General features: G+C 55.8%; 1 protein-coding gene across 5 annotated transcripts in view; it reads left to right on the forward strand.

The window, feature by feature from the left end:
* Positions 1–12,871, forward strand: part of IQSEC3 (IQ motif and Sec7 domain ArfGEF 3) — a 101,935-nt gene that overhangs the window by 43,464 nt on the left and 45,600 nt on the right. For 4 of the 5 annotated variants that reach the window (XM_057555897.1, XM_057555898.1, XM_057555900.1 and 1 more), the window contains exon 3: positions 6,283–6,559. The exons of the other annotated variant lie outside the window; for it this stretch is intronic. In XM_057555897.1, coding sequence (XP_057411880.1) covers positions 6,283–6,559 — 277 coding nt within the window. The remainder of the gene's footprint in view (positions 1–6,282; positions 6,560–12,871) is intronic. 5 annotated transcript variants of the gene reach the window in all.

Genomic DNA, 12,871 nt, shown 5'->3' on the forward strand with positions numbered 1-12,871 from the left:
TGCCAGGACCTGGGTGCCCCCTCCCCTGAAGTCTTCCCCTCCCCAGGCATAGCACCCCCCATCCCTGGCCCTCACAGGCTCTGCAGTAGCTCCTGTCCCCTCAGCTCCTGGCAGTGGGCAGCGTCTGCCTGGGAGCCCGGGAAGGACACCACTGCCGGGACCAGCTCCCTGGCAGGGGCTACACAGCTGCCCTCCCTTCTCCCTCATCCTTCTTAGGGACATATTTTCCACGGTGGCCAGCACACCAGCCTAGGAGGTCACTTCATCTTCATCACTCTCTTGGAAAGGAGATATTCACACCCCCATTTTGCAGATGAGAAAACTGAGGTGCAGAAAAGTTAAATGTTTCGCTCGAAATCACCTGACTAGTGAGTCATAGGACCAGGGGCTCCCTCCACTCAAGCTCTTACCCGTGAGCGAGGATCCGTTGGTATTGAGGGGAACAGTGACCGGTGTCTGAAAGCCCTGTGGTGTGTGAAACCCTCATGTTTCTTCTGTATGATCAGAGCTGCCTGCAGCGCTTGGTGCAGTCCTCAGCATATGGACAAAATCCATGATCACCCCTCCAGAAGAGCGTTTTCAGCCCGATCCGCAGAATCTGTAAAGCCTCTGAAAGGGGAGGTAAAGCTCGGCGTGTATGAAATCACGTGCATTTTCTGGGAAGAGAGTCCAGAGCCTTTGTCAAAGGCGTCCGGAGCCCAGAAAGGCTTTGCAGGTCTGGGGGCAGGGAGACGAGGGTAATCCTGGCTGACAAGGAAAAGGAAGGAAAAAGAAAAGCTGGGTCTCCATCACCGACTGGTGCCTCTGGGAAGGAGACTCTGAGTTCAGGGTGCCGGATGCTTACTAGAGGATGCTTGGGATCAACACGCATGGAAGGGAGGGCAGGAACACGGCATGGGGCAGAGAGAGAGGTCAACCCGTGTTGGACGTCCACCAGAAGCCTCGGCTCTGGAGGGAGAGTGACCTATCCAACCCATGTTGGGTCATATGGCTGAGCCTTTATGTCCCCTCTTTGTCAGCTGTTGGATGCAGATAGCCCTGGGGAGGATGTGACTCTGGCCCAGTAGCTCACTGCAGTTCCTGAAGGAACTGGGGTGGGGGGCAGCTGACAGCTGAAGGCGATCTTCAACAGCACCTCCAGAGCTGGGCAAGCAGTCCTTGAAGGAGGGTCTGGGTGGTACACCACCAAGCTCACCGCAGTATCTCTGCCCTTGGGAAAGTATAAAAGATCAAACGCCATCCATCCATTTATCCCTCCCTCCCTCCCTCCATCCATCTATTCATCCATCCATCCATCCATCCATCCACCCATCCATCCATCCATCCATCCACCCATCCATTCATCCATCTACCCATCCATTCATCCCTCCCTCCCTCCATCCATCCACCCATCCCTCCATCCATTTAACATTTATTAAACATGACTTATAAGCCAGCCCAGTGTGATAAGCACCTGTGACAAAAAGGTGTACATAGCACCGTCTGGTGGAAGACAGAGACATATCAATGAATAATTAGGGCACAAAGTGGTCATTGCTAAAATAGAGGCAAGTGCCAAGAATTACTGGAGCATATTGTAGGGTGGACTCTTCCTGGGGCAATGAGTGAGTCCTGAAAGAGTTGACAAGGCAAAGAAAGGAATGGATGGAAGGGTTAGGGGCGTGAGGCATTTCAGGCAGGAGGAAGTCACGGGAGAGGCATGGTGGTCTGAGGGTGTGTGGCAGATATGGGGAGAGTTTCAGCATGGACAGAGTGGCTAGGTGACTCCTGGAGGTGAGGCTGGGAAAGGAGACAGAGGTGAGATCATGAACGCTCTCGAGTACCACACGGCTACGGACACGAGTGGAACAATGAGCTGTATCCGGCATTACTGGAAAGTCACTGCTGGGTTTTGAGCAGAGGATTGGCGTTAAAACATCGCATTTCAGGAAGTCAACTCTGATAGCAGAGATGATAGACAGGCTGGGTGGTCACTGGAACCTCAGGGGAGTCCTATATGTGCCAGGACCAGGCTTGCTCAGTGGGTACCTGGAACCCCACTAAGTGCAAGCCAGTGTCTCACATGAGTGACCCTCCCCTGAGGATGCTGAGTTTCAACACCGATCGTTCTGGTCCTGTGTGCATGTAGTATTCCTCTGAGCAACTGCTTGTTCCCCCAAGTTCTCAAAGACTTTCATTTCCCATACTCACATCCTGTGTTCTCATGCGTGGTGTAACCTCCATGGATGGCCTAGGCCCCTGTACGTGTATCAGCCTAATGTCATGTGGGTGCAACCAAAGCCTTCTAAGAACCTCTCATTCTGATGCCACCCACATTCTACTTTTCCCTTCTCAAATGGGTGCCCCAACCCAGGCAAGAGTCTTGTGACTAGCATCTCCCATATGTCAGCAGTGACCTTAAGTTTCCCCAGGCTAGTGGACTACCATTCAAGGAATCTGTTTCTGCAGCTGGATATGAAGCCCAGGACAGTTAAGTTCACCAGGATTCCTCTCCAGAAGCTCAAGGATGGGGCTTAAAAGAAGCTATGCTTGTCATAGAGTGAATCCCATTCACACGATTCCTGTCTACGCGCCAGGCTACCTGAAATTGGACCCACTAGGGATGTCGGCTTTATGATGTGAGGTCAGCCTGGCAAATTCTGGAAACTTAAGGGACACAGCCTGTGTCTTGGGAGGAGTGATGCTCTGGGCACTGGAACAACGGACTTCCAGTTCCGTAAGAGACTGTGGATTGAGAGAGATGGTCCTTCCAGCTATGACAGCCTAGGCTGAAGACTTGAGCTTCTTTCCCTGTGCCCAAAGCACAAATCCACACAACCAGCACTGGACAAACGTCCACCTAGGGCATGCCCCACACTGTGGTGGGTCCCACCAGGGGGTGAATACACACAGATTCCTCAGAGGCCATGGATCCCATGACTTGGTAACTCCCAAGACCAAGGCCCTTCACTGTGTTCTTTCTCCAGTGGGTGGAGAACAGGGGTGGGAGCCAGTCCAACTTCACTCCCCTCCCTAAAGACCCTGGGAGTTAGTCGGGGGTCTGGGAAAGGCCATGAGGAATGATGAAAAACCCTATTATTTCAATTTTGTGAAGGTTGACAGGAAGGCTAAATATTGAGAACCTCTTCCACTTAGGAATGCTCCATGCTATTTTTCTGGGCATTCTTGTGGGTCTCCATGCTATAGGGTTTCAGCTCAGAATACAACCACCATTGCCATCAACTACTGTTTGCCAGGTACTGTACTGGGGGCTGTGCCAGCTGTATTTATTCCTCACAGCAACTTTGTAAAGGCATTACAAGGATGCCTGTTTTGCAGATGAAGAAATAGAGCCACAAGGAGATGATGTAATTTGCCCAAGGTCACATCATAAGTAGCAGAACCAGGTTTCTAACCCAGGTCTGCCTTCCATATTCCTTGGCCTCCACTGACAAGCCTAAACCTTGCCATATTGATGACAGTAGTCTTGGGTTTCCATCACCACCTCCTACCACACAAGTCTGTGGAGTATGATAAGGAAGGAAGACAAGGATGGGGTCCCCTTTCCAACACTTTTCATCATATACCTGGGGGGACACAGTCTCTCAGGTCCCTGTGCACATAGGTGGGCAAAGACAGTGTTGGTTCCACCAGCCAGAGAGCCTGGAACCTTGGGGCTGGTGGGCCTTGGTGGTCTGGCCTTGGCACTGGAATCCAAGCTCCCAGAATGTCCAAGCTGGAGGGTCCCTGGAGATGAGTAAGCTCCTGTGAGGGGGCAGGTGAAGACACTGACTCAGGAGGACACGAGCTACCCGAAGCCACAGAGCTGGTTAGAACATTGTGTGTCTGTGTGTATGTGTGTGTGAGTGTGCATGCACGTGCACGTGCACATGCTGGAGATGGCAGTGGGGGCCTCCTATCTCTCAGACCCTACGGATGAGTTCAGGTGAGAAGGCCTTGGAGCCTTCGTCCATGTCCAGAGGGGTGGCCCACGAAAATGGTTATTTTAAAAATGTGTTTTGTTTTAACGTAAGTAGTGTCTTTGGGACCAGGTGACCCCAAGAAGTGTCAACAGGAGAGTGGGGGATGAGACACAAAAGAGAAGGAAGCCAATGCAGGTCCATTAATGATCAGGTCACTGCTTTGGGCAACTGGGGTTCAATCCCATGGGGCACTTCTGGGAGATGGTGTGAAATGTGTCTCAGAGCTGTCCTGCCCACGAGACAAGGAAGCTGGGGTATTTGTCTACCAGCCTCCACTATCACTGGTTGAGCGCTGCTATTGAGGGGCATCAACTCCTTAGAACCTCTTGCCAAGCATCCTCCAGCAGCATAAAAAGAGCAAAGGGCTATTTTTAAAGGTGTTTGGTCTCTAAAGAGTCTTGAAAACCTTTTAGGGTTAAGAAGCCTTGGGCATCAGTACCAAGGACAGTGCAGAGAAGAGATGGGTGAGACGGAATGCTGTCCCCAGGAGGCAAGCTGTGCTGGGAGTGGGAAAGGGCTATTTCCATGGGCCCTGCGGGAAGAATGGCCATGTCCTATCACAAGAGGAGCTGAAGTTAGATCTTAAAAAGAACTTCCTGGTGATACTAGTGAAAAAACCACATACTTAGAGCTCATCCAGCTATACAGCTTGATTGATGGCCACAGAAAAAATAACGAAGCAAAGAATCATGCAGTGGCAAGGAGTTTGAGGCTCCCTGTTGCTAGGGCTGGCCAATGAGCTCTTCTTTATCTGTGTTTGGGGGGGTGCAGGGGAGTGCTGGGGGGACAGATGAAGTTGAATGAAGAGAGGATTCTTCACTCCACCCTTGGTTATTCTAGCACCAGGTGGAAGCAAGAGCTTGAAGAGGTCCCTTCTCTGGCACGGTTTGGGGCATCTTACATGGGGCAAAGCTGTGGAAGAAATAAGTCCTAAGGTTGACTGGCCCTCCAACCAGAGCCAACCCACCTCCCTGGACCCCTGCTCCTCATACGTGAAAAAGGGAGATGGGAAGGATGAACTAGATAACCTTAGGGATTCTGTCCACTGCCGAGGCCATGCCAGTGGCCTTGGGTTCTCTTCAATTCATCCTTCAACAAGTGTTTATTGAGCCTTCGTTGTTTGCTCAGCACTAACTGGGGAGGAGGGATTCGCATAGAATACAAGTGCCAGGCTCTGGTGGGGGGGGCGGGGAAGGGAGATGGGGGAAATAAGAGTTAATGTTTATGGAGCACTTAGTCTGTCTGTGCCGGGCACTGTGCTAAACACCTCACATACGCTGACTCCCTTACGTCTTGCATGACCCCGTAGGGCAGGTACTAGTGCCTCCTCTATACTGATGAGGAAACCAGGGGTCAGGGAAAAAGCCAGTTGACCAAAGCCACACAGTAGTGGGGCTACACTGGAGCCCACACCGTGAGCCGAGATGCTTCTCCGTGAAGTAGGCGGTGACTCTCTGGTGTTCTCGCAGGTGGAGCCTGAAAGCTGGAAACACCGGGAAGGCTTCATGCAGGAGATGGCTCAGCACTGGGCCTTGGGGACGGGCAGAATTCAGAGGCTGGCCGGGGAGGGGAGCAACCTGAGTGTAGCAGCCCCCGGGCAGCCAGAGTGTCGTCTTAGAGGAGGCGGGTGGGCAGCAGCTATGGCCAGCCTGCTGGAGGCTCCACGGGAAGAGAGCAGGGGCTGGGGAAGAACAGCCACTTCATAACCCCAGCCAGGACTATGTGCATCACTCCTGCCCCCAGCCTCCTTGGGGCAGTCTGAAGACGAGCCGGTTCAGCGAGGATCAGCTTCCTCCCAGCTACTTAAGCCACCGGCCAGAAAGCCAGACCACTGATAATTACGGTAGTTAACACACATAGAGCACGGACCATGAGCCAGGCACGGCTTTAAGAACTTTAACTAGCTTAAGCCTTCCAGCATCCTTATGAGGCAGGTACTAGTATTATTCCTGCTTTATAGATGGGGAAACAGAGGAAAAGTGAGGTTCCGTAACCTGCTCAGGGCCCCAGAGCCAACAAGAGGCAGGGCCCAGCCTGGAACCCAGGTAGTCTACCCTTAAGCACCTGCTCTACCGCTTCTAAGCAGGTTCCTGAGCTGTGGCCAGTGCCAGCCACTCCCTCCCTCTGCCCCCGGGGACCCTCCGCAAGTTCAGGCTCTTCTCCAGGGCTGGGGCCCTTCCCTAATGGGGACCGCAGGAGGCCCCCAGCAGCCCCTACTCTGGTGAGGCCCATCGCTGCCAGAGGGCCCCAGCCCCCCTCCCCCGCACTCACATGCACCCGCCCCTCCCCCCAACCGAGCACCGTTGCCTTTCGTTCACAGTGACGGCTCCTGCGCCCAGGCCGGTGCGGGCACGGAGGACTCCGTGGCGGCGGCGGCGGCGGCGGCTGGCAGACCCAGTGCCCACGCCCCGAAGGCTCAAGCCCAGGAGCTGCAGGAGGAGGAGGAGCGGCCGGGGGCGGGGGGCGCCTCCCCGCGGGCCGGCCTCCACTGCGCGGCCTCCCCCAGCAGGCAGCAGCCTGCCCTGGCAACGGCGCTCTGCTCCCGCGCCCCTGCCGCCTCCGATTACGAACTCTCCCTTGACCTAAAGAATAAACAGGTACCCAGGGCCTCCGAGGGGGGTGGGAAGGGTGGTGAAGGGCCCTGTCTCGGGCGCTGTCCAGGGTACCAGGGATGCCCCGTCTAGGCCGCCTCTGCTGCAGGCAGAACTCTTTGCCGCTAGTTCTCCCAAACTGAACCAAGTGACTGCCCTTCCCTGCAGCCCAGTTCCAGCCTTCACGTGGCAGGGGTCACCCTTGTAATGCCAGGCCCACAGGCAGCGTGTTCAGGGCTCTGCCCCTCTTACCACCGCAGGAAGACCAGCTGCTGACACACTTCCCACCCCCAGAAGAGATGGCCCGGCTTACCTGCCCACCCAAGGGGCCAGCCCCAAGCTCAGGCACACACAGGCTCAAATGAGGTTTGAAGACAGTGGTCTCCTCCAGGTAGACTGAGGAGTCCCAAGATTAGCCCAGATTTGGGGGAGTCCAAAGACCCCCTTATTGGAGGACAAATTTCACTGAGGACTTCTGAGCCTCCATCTTCCATTCTGTGAAGCAGGAGGAGAAAGTAGTCAGTCACTGGGTCCCAGCTGAACCCTCCAAAATGATAACGGCATGGTTTGTTTGGGTGGAAAATTAAGAGACCTGAAGGAAGATCTGTGTGTGTGTGTGTATGTGCGAACGCATTTAGAGAAAGAACTTATGACTTAATATCGCTAAGAAAGAGCATTGAGCTTGGAGCACAGATGTGGGATCTGATCCTTGTTCTAGCTCCTCTGTGACTTGGGAAAATGCCAGTTAAGCACTCTGGGCCTTGGTTTCCTCATCAGCAAAACTGGGAATTAGACCTTGAACCATCTCTGAGGTCCCTTCTAGCTCTAAAATGTGTAGGTTCTAAAGAACCATTCTTTAGCCCAACGGACTGTGAGGTTTCAAACCGAAGCTAATAGAAAAGTCACTAAGACTGAGTCAAGCCCAACCAAAGTCTTTTCTTCCTTTCAGCATAGATGTCGAGCTACTATCCAAGGTCAGGGGCTGCAGGTGGTGCACCAGGCTTCAGTAAAGTATTTGACAAAATCTCCCGTGGTAGCTATGTGGACAGGATCGGAAGTGGGTTAGTTGACAATATAGTCGGGTGGGCTGTTCTCAAACGGAATTGTCAAAAAACACTGATTTTTCTATCGGTGCCAATGCCAGGGTCATTGAGTGGGGCACTGTCCTTGGTCCTGCCCAGTTCAACCATTTCGAAAAAGGACTGATGCAAAGCTGAAAGGGAAAAGCTAATACCTTGATGACAGAATCCCAGATTTGAAAAAAAGAAAAAAACTCATTAGGAAATATTGTTTAAGTGGAAAAAGTCAAATGAAAGAGGGAAAAATCTAAAGTTCTGTTCTCAGCTTTGAAAATCCCACAGCACTACTATAATATGAGCAGGCTTGGTCGTGGGTGAGAGGCCTTAGGGATTCAGTTGACTATAAGCTCAAGATGCATCAATAGCCAATGAAGCAGCTGCCAACGATATGGGTCCAGCAGCCTTCAGAGATGGGTAGATAAAACCCCCAGTGTAAGGGGGCGGCTGCCTGGAGCCCCACTAGTTACTGGTCAGGCTGTCTGGTTCTAGGGGTTTAATTTAAGAGGGAAAAAGAGAATCCTGAGGTTCTAAGGTTCTTCTAAGAAAGAAAACAACTGGCTGGGGTCATACAGGGAAACTGTAGACATGAAAACCAGTTTTAAACATGGAAGAGCTGAATGTGAATTGGCTGGATTAGATTATTTTCTATCATTCCAGGTAAAAATAGTGGTACTAATGCATGAAACTTGTAGGAGAGGAAGGGGTTTGTTTTTAGCTCAGTTAACAGTTAGAGCTGTTAAAAATGTAGACTGTCGTGCTTCTGAGGTAGAGAAAGCCCATGCAGGGGCTGGGAGGCAGTCCATCTGGAACCGCATGCTGTGATGTGGGCGGTCAGCTGGCACAGATGAGAACATCCTCTCAGTTCCACTTGGCTCTGCCCCTTGAGGACAGAGACCCTGTCCTATTCATCCCATCCCCTGGCGTCCGGCAGAGTGCCTCGGGCAGAGTAGGAGCTTATCACGTGAATATTTTTTGAATAACTGCGATGCGTAAAGCAATGAGGGAGTGGGGTACCAAAAAGAAAAAAAACATGGTCCCTACCTGCTCCCCAAAGAGATTACAGTTCAATTTAAGGAGTATCCTGTTAGTAACACCAAAGGAAACTGGTGCTTCTGCTTGGGCAGGGAATTAGTTTAATTCTAACTGATTAGTGGGGTAGGGAGGGTTGTGCACGGTTCTGACGGGCTCTGTGGACCTTTTCCATGGTGGGCATAACTCTAGTAGATGGGTTTGCACATCAGCCAGCAGCAGTGGGGCAGGAAAGATGAGGGCTGGTAGGGGTGTGGTGGAGCCCCCGTGCCCTGCGGAACAGCCCGCCTCCCCTGGCCCGTGTAGCTCTCCAGGCCAAGACAGGCTAGGGGTGGGAAGAGGAGGGGAGAAAGGGACTGAGGGGAGCAGAGTGGCTAAAAACACAGCACACGTTTACAAAAGATGGAGCTCCACAGCTCTCTCTTCTGCAGATGAACTGTGTGACCTTAGGCAAGTTGCTTAACTTCTCTGGGCCTCAGTTGCCTCATACAGCCCTTTGCCTCTACCGCTAACGTTCCTACTCCCCTCCTACTCCTGCACTGGCCTCATTCACTCCTTCTCTTGCTTTAGGACTTGCTCTCCTGCACCTTCCTCCTCGCGGGCAGCTCTCCCCCGCCCTCCCAAGGCTGTGTTGGATGCCCCTTCTCAGTGGTCCCACAGCACCCAGGCGTCCCCTGACATAGCCCTTCAGCACAGGATCACCGTTCCTGTGTACTTGATGTCTCCTCTAAGGCAGGGCAAAGACAACCATCATGACACCCTTGGTGCCCGACACAGCGCCTGACATGAGAAGATGCTCAAAGGATGGGGGAAAGTAACAGTTCAGTGGCCTGAAGGGGATGGGGATGCGGATGGGCATGAAGCCTGGGCCAGGTCCTGACTCTATCTCAGGTTTCTTTGAGATCCAGGATTTAGTATTCTGCTCCTGTGGTCCTCACGAGTCACCCACATCCTGTGGTCCTTGGGCTGGAAGGGATCTGGGACAATCACTATCTCCCCAGTTCACCAACCTGCCAGGCCCGCTCCATCAACCAGTCCAAAATCCCAGGTGTTTTCCGTGGCTCCTCTCTCCGCCCCGCGTCTGATCCAGCCCCCCACCCCCCATGCTACTCTTAACCACTTCCCAAGTCCCACCCTCCCCTGCCATCCCCCCCGCCCCTGCCCTGGGCCTGTGTGCCCCTGGGGAAGCCTCCTGTGGACCCTCTGCTTGGACCTGGTCCCCGCACCGCAGCTGCATTCTCCTTGTGAGCAGCACGTCGGTCACGGTACCCCATATGGGGGCGCCCACGGCCCCTCGTTTTCTAGGGGACAAGGACTTCAGGCTCTTCCGCCCCCAGATCCAACCCCATATCCTGCCTTGCTCCCACTCGGGGCTCCAGCTGTGCCTCTTTGCTATCCTTTGCGCCCTCGTGTACTTCGCTTCCTCTGCTGGGGACACGCCCCACCCGTCCCCCGGTCACACTCACCTGGGTGGTCTCTACTCACACTTCAGTCTCGGCTCAGAGTCCCGAGCCGGGGTGTGTGCTCTTCCTGAGTGCCCACGGCGGACTCTGCCGTCTGGCCGCACCCCCTCGTGAGGGCAGGGGCTCTGTCGTGCCCAGGCTGTCGCAGAGTGAGCAGATAGTGCTCTGAACGCCGCTGGGGTGCCGCTCCCTCCGCTGTCGGGGCGAGGAGCGAGCACTCCCTGGGGGTGAGCATTGGGCACTGCCGGCCGTGCCCACCGTCGTTCCTGCACCCAGCACAGCCTGGCGCCTGGGCACTGCTGGGTACTGGAGGAACACAGGAATGAGCAAACCAGTGAATGAATGAGGCCCCCAGGCCTCCCTGTTCTCCCAGTCCCCGTGCACCGACGGGCCCTTCCCCGAGGCCCCACAGGGAGGAGACTGCCTTCCTCGCTTGCTCTGCCCCCAACTCTCCCATTGCACCTCAGGGTGATCCTTGGGTCCCACCCTAGAGGGAGGGCGCATGCGGATCCCTTGCGGGGAGGTTCCTTTAGGAAGTGGCCATGTCAGAGATACAGAGGGCGTGGATGTGATTTCCAAATTCAGGTTCTCTAGGGAGTTTGTGTCCTGTTCTCTGCTCCTGTGGGTGAGCGCCCACTGGAGCCCATCTGGGATGTCCAAACTGCATAGGTCTCTGTGTTGTCCAAGCCCGGCGGCCGTGCGGCTGTGGTCACAACATCCAGGCCCTGCTCCTGAGTCAGGGTCCTGAGTGGCAGCCGCTCTCTGTCTGGAGAGCAGATCTCCTGGACCCCAAGCCTCAGGGTCCAGCCTCACCACGGGGTGCCTCTCAAGGGGAGAAGTGGTGGCCATGTTTCCAGATCACTGTCCCTCTCTGGGCCTCAGTTTGCTCACTTGTGTCTGAGGCTCTGTCCCGCTCTGAAGGTGAGAGCGCTACCGCGGGCGTGAGGGCCCCAGTGGACCAGCCTGCCAAGGGTGGCGGTGAAGGCAAGGTGTGCCAGGGTGTCGCTCTGCTCCGTGGTCTCGGTTCGGGGAACGGCAGTGCACAGCTGCTGTGCTGGGCCCCATGCGAGGCCTGGGGGCACCGCGATGCGGGAGGCGCAGTCCTGGGTCTCAGGGAGCTCTGGTGCCAGTGGTGGCGCTGACACAGAACGGTACAGGCGACACTAACAGCACTGCAACTCGGGACAGTGCTTGAGTGTGCCGAGCACTTTCTGTGTGTCATCTCCCCCATCTGCACAATGTCCCTGCGGGCTAGAGACTGTCACTATCCCCATCTTAGGAATGAGAAGACTGAGGCTTAGTGATGTTAAGTGACTTGCCCAAGGACACATTCCTAGGTGTGCACCCCGGTGCAACCAAAACAGACCCCACAGTCCACGATTTTAACCCAGAGCCCTCCCCATCTGCTGCCCCCGCGGTGAAGGGGTAGGTTCTGCGGAAGTGGCGTGCAGGGCACTGCGGGATCCTGGCACAGGGCAAGTAGCCCGACCAGGGTTCAGAGCAGGCTTCCTGGAGCAGCCCCACCCAGGGGAGCATCTGGCTCAGGGAGCAGCTGAGCCGCGGTTCTCCCCCAGCGCCCCTACCTGGCTGCATCGGGAGAGGGTCCCAGGGCAGCCCTGCTCCCCAGCAGGCCTCTGTGCCCCTTGCCATGCTAACACTTTCTGTGTTTTGGACGGTGGGCAGGGAGGTGGGCACACGGAGAAGTACAACCCTGCTCAGTGCAGGCCACGCGTCCTGCGGGCCGCCCCGCGCTCCTCCGAAGCTCCTCTCCCCTCCCGACTCTGCCCCGGAGCCTGAGGTGAGGTGGGAGTTTCGCCTCGCCAAGGTCTGCAGACTCACACCACGGACTGCCTTAATCTTCTCCACTGAGAAATCCTGGCGCACGTGGGACCCGCCCCCGCCCCTCGCCCGGGCCTGGTGCCCCAGCGTCCCTCAGAGGCCCTGTCGGCTCAGCCCGGCAGCAGCTTGGAAGAGGGATTGTGCTCTGATGCACACGGAAGGCTCATTAGCGAGACAGCCCCCAGCCCCGCCCCCTGCCTCCCCGCAGGAGCCGAGGGATGGCGCTCCTGGGGGGAGGGAGGCCGCAGTTACCCAGGACTCACGGGGCTTCGAGAGAAGTGGGCAGAGCTGCTCCTTGGCCGGTGGGCCCAGGGACCCCTCCCTCCCACGAGCTGGTCCCTCGGCTCTCTGGCCTGGCCCTGGTAAGAACAGGGTCAGGGAGGTGAGCGGGGCCTGGCTGGGGCGGATGGAGCTGACCCGGGGAACCACCGATTCCCCAAGGCCCGTGATAATGGGGGGAGGGGAATGCACATGGGGGGCGGGGCCGGTGGTACAGCCTTTGGCTCCAAGCCCAGATCCAGAAGACAGCCTGGACTGCATTTCCCCTGGCGCAGAGGCGAGAGTTCAGTTTAGTTCACGGCCGCAAACATTGATTAAGCCCCAAACACGGGTCTGGCTCAGCGCTGGGCACGGGGGATGCAGAGGCGGATTACGCTGTCCCGCCTGTGACGCACCGTCTGGGGTGCTGAGGCGGCACCGAGTGGGCCGCGCAGGATGCGAAGGAAGCGGTGGGGGACACTGTGGGCAGCAGGCACGAGGCCAGGATGAGTGGGAGCCGGCTGTGTTAGACGATGGGAACAAACGGTGACGATCCCTCAACTGAATTCAGAGACCGTCGTGAGCAGTGGCTTCGGGCCAGGCTCTGGGCTGAGGCCGTCCGTGCACCAGACGATGAGAAGGCCACATCC

Source organism: Balaenoptera acutorostrata, chromosome 11 (genome assembly GCF_949987535.1).
Source record: "Balaenoptera acutorostrata chromosome 11, mBalAcu1.1, whole genome shotgun sequence".
In the NCBI taxonomy this organism is placed as follows: domain Eukaryota; kingdom Metazoa; phylum Chordata; class Mammalia; order Artiodactyla; family Balaenopteridae; genus Balaenoptera; species Balaenoptera acutorostrata.